At 36.2% G+C, this 18,541-nt stretch overlaps 4 protein-coding genes across 4 annotated transcripts; 3 read left to right on the plus strand and 1 right to left on the minus strand.

Annotated features, from left to right (window-relative positions):
- The first annotated feature begins 1,328 nt into the window (after positions 1-1,328).
- LOC147282117 (casparian strip membrane protein 1-like) lies at positions 1,329-2,365 on the plus strand. The gene is made up of 3 exons (XM_086248518.1): positions 1,329-1,594; positions 1,921-2,044; positions 2,147-2,365. The coding sequence occupies exons 1-3, from the start codon at positions 1,329-1,331 to the stop codon at positions 2,363-2,365; spliced, it is 609 nt and encodes a 202-aa protein (XP_086104644.1).
- Positions 2,366-4,976: 2,611 nt separating this feature from the next.
- Positions 4,977-10,863, plus strand: LOC147282118 (mRNA-decapping enzyme-like protein). Its single transcript, XM_086246770.1, has 8 exons — positions 4,977-5,248; positions 5,414-5,454; positions 5,630-5,679; positions 6,567-6,711; positions 7,210-7,266; positions 7,763-7,883; positions 9,523-9,996; positions 10,361-10,863. The coding sequence occupies exons 1-8, from the start codon at positions 5,090-5,092 to the stop codon at positions 10,415-10,417; spliced, it is 1,104 nt and encodes a 367-aa protein (XP_086102896.1). The 5' UTR covers positions 4,977-5,089; the 3' UTR covers positions 10,418-10,863.
- Positions 10,864-12,479: 1,616 nt separating this feature from the next.
- LOC147282119 (small RNA-binding protein 11, chloroplastic-like) lies at positions 12,480-14,457 on the plus strand. The gene is made up of 4 exons (XM_086248729.1): positions 12,480-12,637; positions 13,665-13,733; positions 13,875-13,981; positions 14,065-14,457. Exons 1-4 carry the CDS (start codon positions 12,523-12,525, stop codon positions 14,161-14,163), a joined length of 390 nt encoding a protein of 129 aa, XP_086104855.1. The 5' UTR covers positions 12,480-12,522; the 3' UTR covers positions 14,164-14,457.
- Positions 14,458-17,310: 2,853 nt separating this feature from the next.
- Positions 17,311-18,529, minus strand: LOC147282120 (F-box family protein). The gene has a single exon (XM_086248589.1). The coding sequence runs from the start codon at positions 18,494-18,496 to the stop codon at positions 17,426-17,428; it is 1,071 nt and encodes a 356-aa protein (XP_086104715.1). The 5' UTR covers positions 18,497-18,529; the 3' UTR covers positions 17,311-17,425.
- Between the last annotated feature and the right edge of the window lie 12 nt (positions 18,530-18,541).

The raw sequence follows: 18,541 nt of genomic DNA on the forward strand, positions 1-18,541 counted from the left end.
AAATATTTTCTTTTTTGTTTATTTATTTTTTTCTCTTGTAGGGGGTTATATGCAATAGTTTTGAAACCTCAGGGGGTGTATGTGTAATTATTGAAACCCCAGGGGGTGTATGTGAAAAGACGATAAACCTCAGGGGGTGTAAGTGTAATTAACTCCTCACTTTATCACCTACAACTATCCCCGTGTTCCAATAAACATTTTTTTGTCTATTTCATCACCCAAGCCCTCAAAAATGTTGAGGTGGCATGAATATTTTGGCGGCTTGGGTGACAAAATGGATGGAAAAAGTTTTACTGGAACATGGAGAATAGTTGTAAGTGGTAAAATGAGACAAATAAACATATATGTGGTAAAATGGAAATCAATTGAAATTATGAATGGTAAAAACATAATTAAGCCTAAGATAAAAATACACTTATCTTGAAACTAAAAAAACTGCAAACAATTTAATTATATAATGGAGAAAAATTAGTCATTTTCTTCATAGAATACTAATTAAAAAAAAAAGTTTATTTTTTGAAAATTAAAATACTCGTGTTTGACATTAAGTTGACTAGTTATTCTTTGTGTTAGCATGTTGTGTTATATATGAGTTTGTGTCACGTAACGGGTAATTAGAACCATTTAACTCTGTCGGGTTCAAATTGTGTCATATCAAGTTGTATTAAAAGTTGTCACCTAAAGAAAACAATATTATGCATTTATGGCCCCTGCAAAACCTTAAAGTGTATTCAAATAATGTGCCTTACAATGACAAAAACCTTACTTTTCCTTGTTGGGTTACGGTGGCCAGGTGTGGTTAGTTGGGTGATTAAGAGAATAAAGTTTCCTAGTTATAGCAAGTTGGCCTTTTGACTTTAATTATATTACTCTTCAATACAATCCAACTTAATTCTCCCCCTTCTGCATTATATCATCAAAAGGTAAAGTACTGATGGGATGATATAAAAGTTCTCTATCCACTCCTCCTTAACAACATATCATTTAGAAGGTATATGCATGTTTGTATATATAATATTGAAGTGGGAAGTGGTTACTACTTGATCCATCTGCCAGAGCATCTAATTCACTTTCTTTGTGAACAAAAAGTCATAGCAACAACTCTCCTTGCCTCCCATTAACTGATAATTGACCATCTATATTTTTAATTAACTAGACTCTTCTTTGCTGCACTATATATAAGGTTCTCAGGTCTAAGCATTTTCATCACCATCACAAGCTTCTGTGTTTTGAGTCTCTCTCTCACTATCCCATTCAGCAATTCTCATTCATCTTCAAGCTTTTAATTTACTTCTCTCAAGCAGATCTTTCTCTATCTCACATCTAAAATGAAGAGTGGAGACTCAACCACCATTGATGTCCCTGAGGCAAGTGGAGCTGCAGCCAAAGGAAAAGCAACAATTTTGACAGTTCCTAAGCAAGAAAAGGGAGGGATGAAGAGAGGAATGGCAGTGATCGACTTGGTTTTAAGGATTGGTGCTATTGTGGCTGCTCTGGCTGCTGCAGCCACCATGGGAACCAGTGATCAGAACCTCCCTTTCTTCACCCAGTTCTTCCAGTTTGAAGCTAGCTATGATGATATGCCCAGCTTCCAGTATGTGACTTTCAACCTCTCTCTTTCTCATTTTTCTCCCTCTTTCTTTTCTCTTTTGCCAAACACTCTAACATGTTATGGACAAGATTCACTCCATTAGTGGTCAAACAGTCTGAAAACATAACATGTCATATGTGGCAAAAGAACATTATGCAATATGACATGTTACGGACAAGATTTCATCTAATCAATCGTCAAATAATCTAAAAACACAACATATCCGATATGAGTCTGACATGTCATGGATAATATTTCACCTAATTCGTGGTTGAAGTTGACGGTCTGAAAACATAATATTAGATATCTGACTTTGATATTGAATGCAGGTTTTTCCTGATAGCAATGTCAATTGTAGCTGGCTACCTGGTGCTCTCCCTCCCCTTCTCCATAGTCACCATTGTTCGCCCCCACGCAAGTGGACCAAGGCTACTGCTCCTCATCCTCGACCTTGTAATACTCACAACCTCATCATCTTAATTTCATCCTCATTTTCGCCGCTAAAAAATGAAAAATTCTCTAGCTAATACTCACAAGTTGTCTCATATATTTCAGGTGGCACTTACTCTGGCCACTTCTGCTGCTGGGGCTGCAACAGCCATAGTCTACTTAGCCCACAATGGCAACTCCAGCTCCAACTGGCTCGCCATCTGCAACCAGTTTGGGGATTTCTGCCAGAAAGTCAGTGGGGCTGTGGTGGCTTCCTTTGTCACCGTTGTTACCTTCATGTTCTTGATTCTGCTCTCTGCTTTGGCTCTGCGAAAGCATCATTAATCACAAGATATTGGAGAGGACAAAGCTCTCACTATAATTATGTAAACGTTGTTAGTTTGTGATTCTGTTTTGGTGTTTGCTGCACAAGTACTGTTTAATTGCTGTGTGAATTTGGCTGAAGCTCCTGTAATTTACTTTCTCGAATGGCAAATATTGTAATGGAATTTGTTCTTCTTCTATATCTGCATCTTCTGGTCAATTTGTTACTCTTGATTTTGGGGATATCGGTGTTTCTTTTCTGCTTAAATTAAACTTCATTTGCCACTATTTTTCAAAGGATAAAACAATTTTGTACCTCTAAGTTGAAGGGTGACAATTTTTGACATATACAACACTAAAGAAGGGCTTCGTACGTACCCAATACAAAAGTAACAAAACTAACAAATCATAGTTTACTATTCCTCGACACAAAATTACATATGACATAACTTATTAACACAAACAATAAACACATTGAATTAGTGCTAAACACAAATAATTTGACGTTAACACGACAAACTTGGTTTAACTAGAATTGTATAACTTTTGTTTAAACATAAGGAGGGCCCAAAACAAAATGAACTAATTACACATTAGAGGACATGCCCAAATGTCAACTTTAATCAACTGCTCCTTAAAGAGGGTTATCAAAAATAATGAAACCCAACCTTAGAGAGTGGCCAAGGCTTGCAAGGCCATCAGATAAAGTATTGTATTCAATAATAACACCATGTTGTTATGAATCACTCAAAATTATAACACTTTATGAGTTTATGATTACAAGAGTATGAATTCATAATTTAGATAATAAATTAGATGAATTTACAACATTACCTCAGTCTGCCACGTAATTTTTCTCTTACATACAAAAATTTCTCAATGCAATGCTACTTGTAGAACTACTTTACAAAATTGGAACTGTTTTTTTTTTTTTGAAATAATTACTCTATACTACATCTTTGCTATAGCTTTTAACTTCTAATACCATAATTATTAATATATAACAATCAGCTTAGTTTTATTAACAATCAGGTAAGTTTGACTCCACCTGAGTGGGCTGCAATTACCATTTATTTCTTATTTTTGGTATTTCTTTTTCTTCTTTCTTTCTCCTTGAATCTCTCTCTTCTCTTTCCTCTGCTTTCTCTCTTCTCGCGATGTCTTTGAAGATCGGACTCTCGCCGTCCGGCAAGAGTAGCTGGCGGTGTGGGTCCCATCCCCTTCCTCTCTCTTCCCTCTCCCTTCCCCAACCTCTGATGTCTAGCTCCAAGCAAATCCAACAGATGGTGAGGTTCATTCGATCTTCTCCTTCTGGGGCTTCAGCGCGTTTCAATTTCTAGCTTGGTCACGCGGGCAGCTTTGAGAGCCCGAACTTGGTTGCCTTGGCTTTCCACCTCCAAGAGCTTATCAGTAGAAGGTTCTTGATTTTTTTTTTTTTAAGCTCAGTTTCTGAAACTGCAATTTTTTGAACATTGCAAGTGAACTGAAACTGCAGTTTATTGGAGTTGCAGTTCTTAACTGCAAGTGAAACTGCAGTTTCTGAAACTGCACTGCAAATGAACTGAAAGTGCAGTTTATTTGAGTTGCAAGCTTGCAGTTGCAGTTATTAACTTTAAGTGATGCAGTTTATTGGAGCTGCAGGCTTGCAGTTGCAGTTTCTAATTGTACGTAAAACTGCATTGCAAATAAATTGCAGTTAATTTGAGTTGCAAGCTTGCAGTTGCAATTACTAATTGTAAGTGAAACTGTAGTTTATAGGAGCTGCAGACTTGCAGTTGCAGTTACTAACTGCAATTGAAACTGCAAAGTGAACTGAAACTACAATTTATTTGGAGTTGCAGGTTTGCAGTTGCAGAACGATGCTTGTGAGTGAAGATGAACAATTGCCGATTTGGTAAAGTTGAAGAAAGAGATCGATTTGGCAAAGAAAAGAAGAAGATCAGTTTTAGGCTGTTTATGTAGTTGGTTTGGTTGTGATGCGTTTCTTTGGGAATGTGTCCGCATATTATATTTTGGGCTGGTAGATAGTCTGCAAGTTAATAAAAATAGATTGAGTAGTTTTGATTAATATTTTGATTAATATTATAATTGCAGTTGCAGTTACTAACTGCAATTGAAACTGCAAAGTGAACTGAAACTACAATTTATTTGGAGTTGCAGGTTTGCAGTTGCAGAACGATGCTTGTGAGTGAAGATGAACAATTGCCGATTTGGTAAAGTTGAAGAAAGAGATCGATTTGGCAAAGAAAAGAAGAAGATCAGTTTTAGGCTGTTTATGTAGTTGGTTTGGTTGTGATGCGTTTCTTTGGGAATGTGTCCGCATATTATATTTTGGGCTGGTAGATAGTCTGCAAGTTAATAAAAATAGATTGAGTAGTTTTGATTAATATTTTACTGTGTTAATTCCTTATAATTAATGGAATTTTTTTTTTTGTTGAGACATTGTACTCAAATACGTTTGTCGGTATGTGTCATAAAATGGGCCTCTAGGCCCATAACCGAGAAGCTGAGGTCGTTCTTGTAATTTTACAATAATAAGTAAGCACAAGAAACCTGTGCAACTCCATTGGAACAGTGTTCTTCCATCACACGCGTCCCCCCCCCCTCTCTCTCTCTCTCTCTCTCGCTCGCTCTCTCTCTCTCTCTCTCTCTCTCTCTCTCGCTTCTGTAACTTTCCCGGGAAAATAAAACGGAAACTTCAAAGGAAAATCACTGCCAGGGTTTAAGTTTGTTCAACGTTCGAAAATGTCTCAGACGGGGAAATTGATGCCAAATCTCGATCAGCAGAGCACCAAAATGCTCAATCTCACTGTGCTGCAGAGAATAGATCCCTTTATCGAAGAGATTCTGATCACGGCCGCCCATGTAACCTTCTATGAATTCAACATCGAGAGCAATCAATGGGTCCGTTCCTCAATCGTATATTATTTCTTTGTTTGGTTGCCGAGAAAATTAAGTAAAATATAATGAGATTTAAGGGATTTGAGAATTAAACCAAACCAAAAGTTGACTTTTGGATTATTTATAATGTTATTTAATCATTTTAAAAGAATATTTGGGTTTTTGCAGAGTCGCAAGGATGTTGAAGGGTCTCTGTTTGTCGTAAAGAGGTAAATACTTTAGCATTATTTTCTTTTTGGGCGATTGCTTATATTTGCTTTGTTTTCTTGGCAGTAAGCTTCTTGCATTTTCTCTTCTGAATTTTAAGTGAATGCTGCTGTGGGTTATTTTTAGTTATATTAATAAGTTGGCTTACCTAAATTTTGATACTGTTGCATTGTTAAGGAATGCTCAACCAAGGTTCCAGTTCATTGTAATGAATCGACGTAACACGGGTATGGATTCTTTACTGTCATTGTAGTATATGTTGAAGAGTATGGTCCCTTTTATGCTCATTGTGCTGATTTGGGCAACTGATTTCCATTTGATATCTCGGTAGTGATTGTAGTGCATTTGACTACTATAGTCAATTCTTTATCTGACTTGTTGCTGCTGTTTCTATCAATCTACATAACCATTTACAATGAAGTGACATTAGTTTCCTCCTATTTATGAGGGGATCTCATTCTTTGCTTTTAATGCATGTTTTGACGGCCTTCAAGCAAATATAAAAATAAAGTGAATGGTTCAAGCACGTCACTGATCTCTGGATAATTCTCAAGATCGGTTTATATCAATGGATGATTAGCTTGGAATATTTGATCTCTTCGAAGTGACGTGTTCTTCATGTTCATTCAAGGTTGAGAAATAGGTCAATGTAAGGTCTAAAGTGTAGTAAAGTTGTAAAAGATGGAACTTGTTTTCTTAACACCACAGAAAATCAATATGAGCAACATGATTTGAGAGTTCAATTCCACAGGTGACTGTTTGCCTCTTACATAAAATCTCTTTTTTGCTTTTTATTTAACCTATGAACTAGGGCGTAAACTCTGTTTCTTATCTTAAAAAATAAAAAGAACTAGGATGCGAACTGTCTATTGATTTTGTAAAAGTGCTTTTATTTTTTATTTTTTTAAAAGTAAGGTAATTTTCTTTTGCATAAGAGGATATGCATATAGGAAATTGTGTACTTAATATTTTCTTACAAGATCTGATTTGATTGTCTACAAAATTTGAACTCCTATAGCCATGTTGGTAAAATAATTCTTGCATTTACATACATCTATGCATGTGTCCCTATATACGATGATGCTTTTTTTAATTTATGTTTTATATTATACAGATAACCTAGTGGAGAATCTCTTGGGAGATTTTGAGTATGAAGTTCAAGTTCCATATTTGTTGTATAGGAATGCAGCTCAAGAAGTTAATGGCATTTGGTTTTATAATGCACGTGAATGTGAGGAAGTTGCAAATCTCTTTAGTAGGTACAATATCTTTCTTATCCTTCCCAATTTGTTTTTAAATTGTATTTCATTAGTATCTAATATAAACATCCAATTGCACATGGCATATTTGCAGGACGGCACAGTGTAGATTACCACACAAAAGTTTTTCATTTTTTATTTTGTTAATAATGGCATATGAGATTTGCACTTAGAAGAGTTTGACATTAGCAAAGTTAATAAGTTATACATACATGTGTGTGTGTGTGCGCGCGCACGTGCATCATAGAAGGACAAAATATGATGTTAGAGAATATAAAACAATGCTGTTGAACTTATTAACAGCAGTGTGCCCTAGATGCATGCATATGATACAGATGGATATGCATACAAACACAGAGCATGGCATGGGATTTACAACAGTAGAATGCTGATTTTTAAATTACTGGAGCACATTAGATCCCATGTCTGCATGCAGCTATGTGAACGGAAATATATGCCATATTTGCACGTTTTTCCTAATGCTTTTTCTTTTTACAGGATCCTTAGTGCATACTCAAAGGTTCCTCCAAAGTCCAAAGTATCTTCAGTCAAAAGGTATTTTTTCCCTTTCCCCCTCTTGTATAAGTATTGAAACTGGAACCATTATAGTTCCGATTCCATTATATATTTCTGTTTTTACTTTGTATGTTAGTTGCAGAATCTTTTCTTCAATTTTAGCCTTATAAAAAACAAAGACAATTTTGGTTCATTAGAAAGCATTTTGCATTCTAGAATTGGGAATGTGGCTACTTTTTAAGTCTGTAATAAGCTTATACATGAAGTGATGTAATGTTCTATAACATATATAGTATATTTCCCCAAAAAAGAAGTATGTGGCGGGGCGTGGGAGGGGTAATATCTCTTTGTGAGATAACTTGGTATGGTTCATCTTTTCTCCTGAAGATCATGCAGTTTCTATGATTTATCTTCACCTTTGTCTTTTGCAAATATACTGCCATATCAGAAATTGCATCCTTAGCTTGGTTTTATTGATTGAGTAAAATGGCCTTCACTGCTACATCTAATTTTCATTCTGCATATGACCTTGTAGTGAGTTTGAGGAACTTGAAGCAGTCCCATCCATGTTGGTCATGGAAGGACCACTGGAGCCATCATTGAATGCCTCTACTGCCACTAATCCCCCTGAAGATTCTTCCTTTGTGAACTACTTGGTATGATTTTATGCTTGGTGGTTTCCTAAAAATTTGGTGGTGATCTTATTTTTGTGTCATTAGAACTTTTGAAGTCCAGGATGTGGTTCATTATGCATCCTCTCTTTAAACTGTTAATTCCATTATTGAAATGCTTTCACATTTATTTCAAGAGTGCCAAATTCTCTAACAATGTGTTTGGATGGAGAAATTTAACTCGGTATTTCATTCAAAGTCAGAATTTGAGAAATGAAAATCCCCAATTCCCTTGTTTGGCCTCATTAACACGGAAATCTTAGAATTCTACGCGGGAAAAATTATGGAATTTGAGAGTCATAAATTCTGACTTTAAATTCCACCTAAATAGGTGTCATTTCCAAATTCCATGACATTTGAGATTTTAAGAAAAAAGACCCACCCACCACAACCACCATCCAAACTTGGATCCTTTGCCAGTTTTCTTCCTACTAGACTATACCTGACTTTTGATCACAGCCCTCTAATAATCATCTGTGACTTAGATCTTGCCACATCTACAAACTTTTTTTCCCACAAATAATATTAAGAAATTAAAAGGTTAGAAATTAAAAGGTTTTTCCCTAAACCCCAAACACACTGTGAGTCCATGGGCATGCCTGAAGAACTTACTGTTTGGGACTGGGCATGTCTGGATGAAGTTCAAACCAAGTCCTGGGCTTTTTAGCTCTCTCTACACTCAGTTGTGGTGCTGCAGTTGGCTGGACCTTATTTCAATCCCTTTCCTCAGATATATCCATTGGTCCTAGCAAATACCAAACATTTGGCAATGCTGTGAACTTCTTTGTAGCTTGAGGAAATTTTGATATTACAAAGGCATTTGTTTCTGTCTTTCTGATGCCTGGATAATTTAAATATAATTCAGAAGCAATACCAAATAAATAGAAAAATTGTGGATTTAAGATTAAGTTATAGAAGGACATTGAATAGAAATATTTATTATTCTTTTTTTTTTTTGGCATGTCTTATGCTTTCTATATAGCAGATCTTGTGTTGTATTGTGTTATTTCAGAATTCAGAAACTTTAGCAGGGAGGTTTTCATAGTGAATACCCAGGTGTTGTATTGAGGAAATTTTGAGATTATAAAGGCATTTGTTTTTGTCTTTCTGATTTATAATGAAAATATGATTCAGAAGCAATACCAAATAAATAGAAAGAGTTGTGGATTTAAGTTAAAGTTATAGAAGGACATTGGAGTTATAAGTAATAGAAATATTTATTATTCTAATTTTTTGGCATGTATTATGCTTTAATGTCGCTGATCTTGTGTTGTATTGTGTTATTTTGGAATTCGGAAACTTTAGCAGGAAGGTTTTCATAGTGAATAGTCAGGTGAAATGAAGAAAGCTTATTTCTCATGAAATTGAGAGAATTATCTTTTACTGAAGTGAGACTAGGGTTTAGGGTCAGTGCAGGAGATGAAGAAAAGCTTATTATATGCTCTAATTTTTACAATTATAGAGTTTGGCTAAAAACTTTTATAATGCATTTTAAAGTAACTTGAATGATAGTGTTTGCATGCTCACGTGTCTTGTCCTTCTAGTGTGTTGTCCTTGCCTCTTTATGGACTGTAGCTTGTCTCCAATGAAGGCTGAGCATTTTCCTCCCCAAATCTTACTGCAGGCAGCTATGAAGATTGGAGGTAATACTTCAAACATAGCAAATTCAAGACCGACCTTTCATTCTTCTGGAACTGTTCCTTCGTCCTCCTATGCACCCAGTGTTGTTTCATCTCCTGCACCAACTCCACAAGTACCACCCCTTTCCATTTCAGCCTCATCTACACCAACCCCCCATGGTACCTCAGAATTACCCGCAGGCAGCAATCGAGTCACTAATCTCATAAAGCCCTCTTCTTTTTTCCCTCTCCCTGCTTCTTCATCTTCGTTGATAATACCACCTATCGCTTCATCTGTGCCAACTGCTGCTGCTCTTCATCCTCCCCTGAATCTGCAACGTCCTTATGGTGCTCCAATGCTTCAACCTTTTCCACCACCAACTCCACCGCCATCTTTAACTCCTGCTCCTCCTACTCCCAACGATGGGCCTCTTATTAACAGAGAAAAAGTTCGTGATGCACTTCTCATGCTTGTTCAGGTATTTTTCATCCTTTGTCATATTTCATATTTTATGATTATCTTTCTATTGTATTACTTAATCAATTACCCAGCAGCCACTGAGCAAAATTACTTCAAAAAACCTTTTTGGGGTGAATTAGTCTATATTAATATGTTGGGGGGCATTAATCTACTTTCTTTTATTTTGATTTTTAGCAAGAAAATAAGTCCAGTGTATCAACTGTATCTTCATCCAAATATTAATATTCTACATGGATTCTACCTGTTTCTTGGTTGTTCACAGTACAACTTTTCTGACTTTATAAGCATTCTCCATTATTGGCTGACTCATGTATGTTATTCTGGTTTTTCTTTTTCTCTTTGATGTATTGTTCTTCTTTTAGGACGACCAATTCATCGACATGTTACACCAAGCATTTCTGAAAGTGCACCATACATGAATAACTTAGTGGACCCAGTGGACTCTTCATCTGCAAATTTCATCGAGTACAAAATATGTAGAATAAGCTCTGTATATAGTTATTCTACTTTGGTCCTCAGGAATAATGGCAGCACAACAAGGTTAGGAGTAACATCCATTAAAACTTCTCTCCGCTCTGAGCTTGTCAACTTTCATGAGAAATTACTGACTTGGGAGGGTTGCAAGGGTGTGGCCACTTGGCCTGTTTGTTACTCCATATGTATCTCCCCTGGATTTAATGTTTGTAACAGTTAGTTGAGTTTTTTCTTTTATTTTCACTTTAATGTTTAATTTGGATGAGTAATTTTGGTTCTTTAGGTTGTTTGGGTTGTATTATTTGTATTCAAACTTGTCTCGAGACATTCCGACTTTGAGTTAGTTTATTTGCCTTTTATGGAAGCTTGGTGGTATACGTGATTAACTTTTTTCTTCCGTAATCCTCCCCTTCCTTTCTGTGTTAATTGGGGAAGAAATTTTGTATACGATCCTTCTTTCTCATTTAATCCCTCGTGCTAGTCATCTGACCAATTTTGTCGAGAGATTACGTATAGTGGTAATATTTTTCTGTTCAGGCTTCTTCTATTAAAGGATCCCTTAAATACCTTTTTTTAAGGGATTTCTTGTGCGGTTTATTCCACATTGTATTTTAATAATCATAATCGTTTATTTTTTTAGTCTCCATTGAAGCTTTGTAAAAAATTAAGTAAATAAAAAACTATTTGACCGTTGATTAAATGGTCACAATTTTAAGTGTTATTGAAAACAATTTATTCATATATTTATTTGATCAAAATTAGATATCTTATGGTTTTTTATTTGTCTAAATTCTTGCATAGATGATCTTGGAATAGAGACCTACAAAATAGACGGTTCAGATCGTTAAAATATAATATATAATGAGTCTTATGATAGATCCCTTAATTAAAATTATTTAAAGAATCTATCAATGGAAGGAGCTTGTCTTTCTTTTATATTGAAATGGATTGATTTGTTGACCTATCTTAAATCTTAACATTTCTTTCACAATCTCTCACTGTTACAACTTGGAGAAATTATTCTGTATAATCTAATTGCAATGTGCACAAATATTGTTGCAACTTGCAACTTACATGGGATGTAAAATATACATGATTTCTCTTATCTTCGACGTGCATCCATCTCTAAATATAGGATGGTGTTGATGCATTGATCTCTTCTCTTCAAAGTCTCCCTCTGAACTTTTTTTTTTTTTTCAATTCTATTAAAATGGTTCCATCCACATTATTACGATTCATTAGTGTACATTTGCAAACCATATAACTAGGTCCCTCAACTTTTCATGCATATTTACATAATTTCTTTTTCGGTAAATATTTGTAAAATGTGGAGAATTTTCATCAGAACTCGTTTGACTATTTGATTATCATCATAATTATTTTAGTGTATTGGAAATACACTGAAATAATTAACTGATTGTGATAGTTAAATGACTAAAATAGTTTACGATTTAGTTCATACCATTGAATTGCTTTGAGGATTAGGTCTACATGTGTTCCCATTTATTCTTATCAAAAGGGATCCCTTTAAGAAGCTCCTCCCACAATATACAAGGGAATTTTGAGATCTTTGTTCGAGACGATTGACTCACTTGGCTCTCCTCAAGATTGGGAGAGATTTTTCGATGTAACTGATACACCATTACGTAGTGTAACAAGTATATGTGTCATAATATGAGAGAATGTTATTAATATTATATCCTATGAGAGATAAACAGGCCGTCTAACCATACCCTTACATGTTGGATTGGTTACACCACATGGCAATGTATCGGTTACACAGAAAAATTCTCCAAGATTGGCCCTGATTTCCCTTACGCATCCCTAACGTCCCTCCCTTTGGGTTGTCATCAAACGATATGAACTGCACATAGGCCCATCGTAATGCGGGCTTTTTCTCACTTGGGTCCAGCCCACCTCACAACCTTGTAAAGGAGGTCCATTAGTCAGTACTCTCAGTTTCAGAAACACTAGCCTCCCTCGCCCTCTCTCTCTCTCTCTCTCTCTCTCTCTCTCTCTCTCTCTCTCATAGTATCACAGTATTTTAGTAATGGCGATGTTCAGAAGAATGGTGAGGTCAAGCCCTGGTTTATCAAATTCCTCCCTTATTCCTCCGGCTCTTCTAATCTCTTGCAGGGCAATAACTACTAAGCTTTTCATTGGTGGTATACTCTCTCTCTCTCTCTCTGCTTTATTACCATTTCTGATGAACTTTTCTTCCTTAGTCTCTTTAATATTCAATCCCTAAGAAATAAAACTAGTCCAATCCCATATCACCTGATATTCAAAGTTCATAATAACCATTTGAAAAAGTTTGTTTTTCTTTAGAAAAAAAAAAAAAGAAACATTGCAGTGTCAAATCATATTATAAGCTACGCGAAAACGTAACTGATAGCAGACTATGTGCTCAATTTACTTAAATGAAGAAGGAAATCATAATCTTTTGTCTAAACCTGCTTGTTATTTATGTTCTTAATTTTTTGAACTAAACCAACAAAGTGTTTGTAGTAATGTCTATTAGAGATCTGCTTATTCAATAATTACCCACATAAAGATTATATATACTGTATACAAATATGTATGTATATATATATATAGAGAGAAAGAGAGAGGCATAGACAGAGAGAGACAGAGGACAGACATTAAAGTATACAAATACTATATTCTAAGCTAATCCAATGGTTACTGTTTACTTACATGCTCTAAATTTTTGTTTTATATATATGACCTTCAAACATTTCCTATCAAAATGATGAATTTAAGTAGCAATCGTGAATTCTGGTGGTGTTGGAGAAATGTAGGGTTGAACAAATTAACCTGAGCTTTAGCCTTTATGCTCATTTTACATTCGATAAAACCTGGTTCATGGAACGATGTGAAGTTATGGGAATAACTTCATTTCTTCTATGACTCTGTACTCTCTGCATGAGAAAATTTATGGTACTCTTGTGTGATTTGGTCTATTAATTGCTTTGTTGAGAAAAGATTATAGTGTCGATCCAAAAGTTTTGTATTATGGCACATAAGTTCATATTTGTTGCATTGCGTGCAGCCATTTAACTTACATGAGTCTGACTCTTTTTCATGCGAATTTGGTTTTTTGTTGATATCTTTTGTATCTTCTTTAACTTTTTTTTATTTTATTTTATTTTTTCCGAGTTTTGAAGATTTTGTTTCCTGACAATGTTGTAGGACTATCATTTTACACCACGGAGAAGGTGTTATCAGAAGCATTCTCTCAATATGGTCAAGTGATTGAAGGTGTGACTTGTGGGATATTCATATGCCAAGTTTGTAGGCGTGACTTGTGAGATAGTTGCCTCAAGAGATAGTATTGAGGCAACTATCTCTGAACTGATTATATTTACACATCAAGTAGTTAAACCATGTTTGTTTTGGCAGCTCAAATTGTGTCGGACAGAGTCTCAGACAGATCAAAGGGATTTGGGTTTGTGACCTTTGCTTCAGAAGATGAAGCCCACAAAGCCGTAGAAGAGATGAATGGAAAGGTAATTCCTTGTTTTCTGTTTTCCTCTATCCATTTGATTCTTTTGATATTTGATATGCAAAAATAACAGATAAATACTGGCAGGCACTAAATGGACGTGTTATTTTTGTGGACTATGCAAAGCCCAGAGCCGATTTCGGTGGTGGGGTTCCAATTGCAAGAGGACCTCCTGAACCAAAATGACAGCCCATCAAATTACTTATACATTAAATTACTGGGTGGCACTTGCAGGAAGAACTGAATACCTGGAAAATCAAATTCATTTGATTTGGCTGTAATATCTTATCCTCAAAAACGATTTAGAAGCACAGCATAGAAGCAGAAAGAACGTATAGAATTATGCATCACTCTTGCAAACTCCAAATGCAGTGGATGGTTGGACTAGCTAGTATGTGAACATGTATTGCTTTTGTTTATCAGTTTATGTAAGCATGCGTTTCAAATATTTCTATACACTTTTCATGGTTCTCTTTTCAATGCTTGTAATTAAATTCCTCTTGTTGGATTCTTACACTGAAATGAATTGCTTTGGTCATTGAGCTCAGAATTTGCTCGGAGGGTAGATTGGAGCAAATATTTCGTTAGTCATTAGTCATAGTGTTGGAAAATGCTAACATTCGACACCGCATGGGATGTGAACACGTGGACACGTTTTTGAACCTTGGATCCGACGGATTCACATCTCTAGGGTATAGATTTTTGGCCACTAGATCTCACTGCATACACTGCGAGTCTGCGACTGAAGCCTGTCTCAATATTGTTGCAAAATCCTGCACATACGACAAGAAAATCGGCGGCAGAATGGGTCCTTGTGGCATGGTTAATGCTCTCCCTCTCACACACACACTCTTTGTGGCCTGATTGGCTAATGATTTGTAGCATGTTGTCTGGATTTTATTATATATTCTGTGAAGCTAGAGATGCCAATAAGCTTGAGAAAATCCTTTGGCAGGTGAAATCTGCAGAGGCATTCAATTCATTGGAAGCTTGTGGGTGACATAAACAATTGAACCAGCAGCATGCCAAAAACTTTTGATCCCAAAGTTTTGGGCTGTTAGGGAAACATCTAAATAATAAGCCATTAATAAGGGAGTGCTTTTCATGTGCTTGTCCTCAGGCCTCCATTTATTTTATCTACTTGGTTGCTTATAGCCTTATAGGTTCTTGCACAATTCCATCACCAACTGCTGGTAAAGGGCAAAACATGTTGAAAGCAAAGTGCATCTTCTCGTTAGATTACTGTCTCCCAAACTGCAGGCCACATCTACTTCTATTGTTTGTTACTGATTCGAAATTAATTTCCCGAAGAATTTGAATCTCTGTCAAACCTATATATTACAAGTCCAAGAGTTGATGTCTACAATTGTGGCTTCAAATCCACAGAAACAATGTTATTATTATTTTTTTCTTTCCTCACACTTTTGGATTTAGAATACACAGTTGAGATTAAAACTTAAAAGTTAAATAAGTAAAAACAAATAAATAAAAAACATGTAGATGATTTGCATCATTTTTCTTTCAGACATGATTAATGTTTTATTTTTCTCTCGTGACTTCATTTTCCTTCTAACATATAATTTTTATTTGTAGAAAGATAGATAAATGGAGGGAGATAGACAAACATATACGGACAGTCTCATCTTACATTTTATAAACTAACAAAGAAGTGGATAATTGAGTATTGAAAATTTTGAACTCATGACCTAAAATTCTGGTAGCATGTTAAATTTTCAGATTCAATAATTATCTAATATGTGGGGACTTTTATTATGTGACTCTAACTACTAATAAATGAAAATTCAACGTCTCACTTAAATCTTTTATTGAATAGCATTTTGACATACAAAGTAGGCAAAGCAACTTGGTTGGGAGGGTACATTTAAGTTGGGGGCATTTCCTCGTGAATTAACCACCGGCTTTGTTGGTGGGATGATTATCATGATTTAACTTAACTTGGTGTCGCGCCGAAAAAGGAGTCACGCTCTCATGGCTCATCACATTGCGACCATATCCTTCTTGGATCTGACCAATTATTCTTAATTGTACCCCTTAATTAGGTACTCCAAGTGGATTCGTTTTGCCTTTTTATGCTGTCTAAAGATAGTTTGGTTGACAGGTGACATATGTCATTAATCTACATGTGGTTTTTTTTTTTTTTTTCATTTTTTAGTTATATTGAATAAAGAATACAGTAAAACTTCTATAAATTAATATTATAGGGACTAAAAAAAATTATTATTTTAGAGGGGTTATTTATATATCGATAAATGAATATTTATTAATTTAAAAAGAGTTTTATGTTTTTTTTGTTCATGTATTATATATTTTTTTGACAAAAATACATGTATCTTATAAAAAAAAAACCAAAGATATATGTATGAGTTCAAACTTTTAAATGGATGTTAAAAACTAGAAGATCAAGCGATTTCAAGATAAGCACATACATACATACATGAATTACAAAGTAGAAGATTAAGTGTATTCAAGATAAGTACATATACATACATTTTCGAGATAAGTTAAGAACTAGAAGATCAAGTATTTTCAAAATAAAAATATATATATCAAATATAGTGTATGCATTGCAAAAAATTAAGGATGATGTTCAATTTGGTTTAGGTACAAAAAAAAAGGCAAACAACTTTAGAAACATATTTTGAGAAATAGCTGAATTGAGAAAATAGAAGTTGTTAAGTACAAAGTTCTTTAATATATTTTATGAATTTTTATGTGCTATTTCTTTTATGCATGTCATCAATTATTAATTTATATATTTGTTGGACCCTAAAGAATTTTAAGAAAAATTATTATCTTATGCATTTAGCGAGATTATTATTTTAGTACAATAGCCCAAGTTGAGATCAGAAGATTTATTATTTAACCGAAGTTATTAATTTATCGAACATTCATTTATAGGAATTTTACTGTCTATTGAGATATTAATATAATGTATTTTAGACTCATTTGAACAAATTGTACATGACATCAAGGGATTTATTTCATGAAAAGAACTTGATTACATCACGGATATTGATGTATATCAGAGGAGAGAGGTTTGAGCCATTGAGATTTGGAATTCATCACACTTACATGTTTGTAATGCCACATCACTATATATGTTACATTGAAGTTTTTCTCTCATATATATTCAGTTTACTTGTTATTATTTGTTTGACACAACTTTAACATTTATATGATCTATCAAATCTGAATACATTGTATTTTTCAAAACATGACACAACAGAAATCCTATCGCAAGCCAAATTCATTTTACATTTTGGGACAAAAGAAACATCCATTTGCTATCTCTATTCTTACGAGGAACAAAGCTATGAACATTTTTTTCTTGTATTATTTTTCTATCAATATGCTAGTCTCTTTTGTTGGTAAGAATCAATATACTAGTCTCTAAGAAAAAGAAGAGTTAATTTGGCTCATCATCGATTCATCTGCACAAAATAAATAACCAAAAAACGAAAAACGCCGATACCCCAAAAGCCACACACAATGTATCTAATGTCCCTTCTGTCCTCAGCTTCTTTTCTTTCCTCTCCCTCTTCCTCTCCAAGTACTCTCCGTATCTCTTCCTTCCCTCCTCTTCTCTCCTTCCCTTTTTTATTATTCCCTTTCTGCCCTCCAACGCTCTCCGCAAAATGACCAAACTGTCCCTCCCGTTCAAATGCATTCCGTCCATGTCCTCCACCTGCAAGCTCACCTCCCTCACCTGCAGCTCCCCTCCCTCCGACCCCCCGCACGTGACTAAAACCCCGCACTGCACGAACTCCGATGCAGACCCACTCTCGCCGCCGGCCAGCACCGCCGCGAACCGCGCGTGCACCTCACCGCTCAGCCAGTGCCGCTGTACCGAGACCGCCGCATGGCTCGAGAGGTTCATCGCCCGCCGTCCGATCGGGTCGATCAGGATCCAGCTCAACGTCAGATCATCCCCGAGCTCGCGACACGTGTCCGATTCCTGGCCTTCCGGGTACTGTATCGGCGTCGGGACCACATCCTTCGGGTCCAGCAGGTCGATCCGGAACGGCGAGCACCGGAACCACCCGCTTACGGTCTCCGTCTCGACGACCTTGCTCAGAATCAATTTCTCGCAGTGGTAGATATCGACGGCGGAGATTAACTCGCACGGACGGTCATGATCTGACTGCAGAGTTGTGGTGGCGGTGGGGTCCAGATTGGTGAGGAGAGTGAACGAGTCGGAGAAGAAGGAGAGGGCGCCGTCGGGGAACGTTGATATGACGTGGCGGACACGTGGTGCGGTGGTGGAGGGCCAAGTGGAGTGGCAGATGTTGGCCCAGAGGTGGTTTTGGGAGGCGAGCGCGTGGAGCTGGGAGGAGGTGCACGCGGCGGAGGCAAGAGTGGGGCCGTCGAGGCGGGTCAGGATGTGGGTTTGGATTATGTCCGGGTGGACGGCGGAGATTGAGGCGGCGCTGTCTTCATCGACGGTGGTGGTGGTGGTGGTGGACGGTGTATGGTGGTGGTGGTGGGAGGAGCAAGCCATCTCACACTGTGAGTTTGGGACTGAATGATTGCGTTGTTGTTCCAA

Source organism: Dryas octopetala, chromosome 6 (genome assembly GCF_963921425.1).
Source record: "Dryas octopetala chromosome 6, drDryOcto1.1, whole genome shotgun sequence".
Lineage (NCBI taxonomy): Eukaryota > Viridiplantae > Streptophyta > Magnoliopsida > Rosales > Rosaceae > Dryas > Dryas octopetala.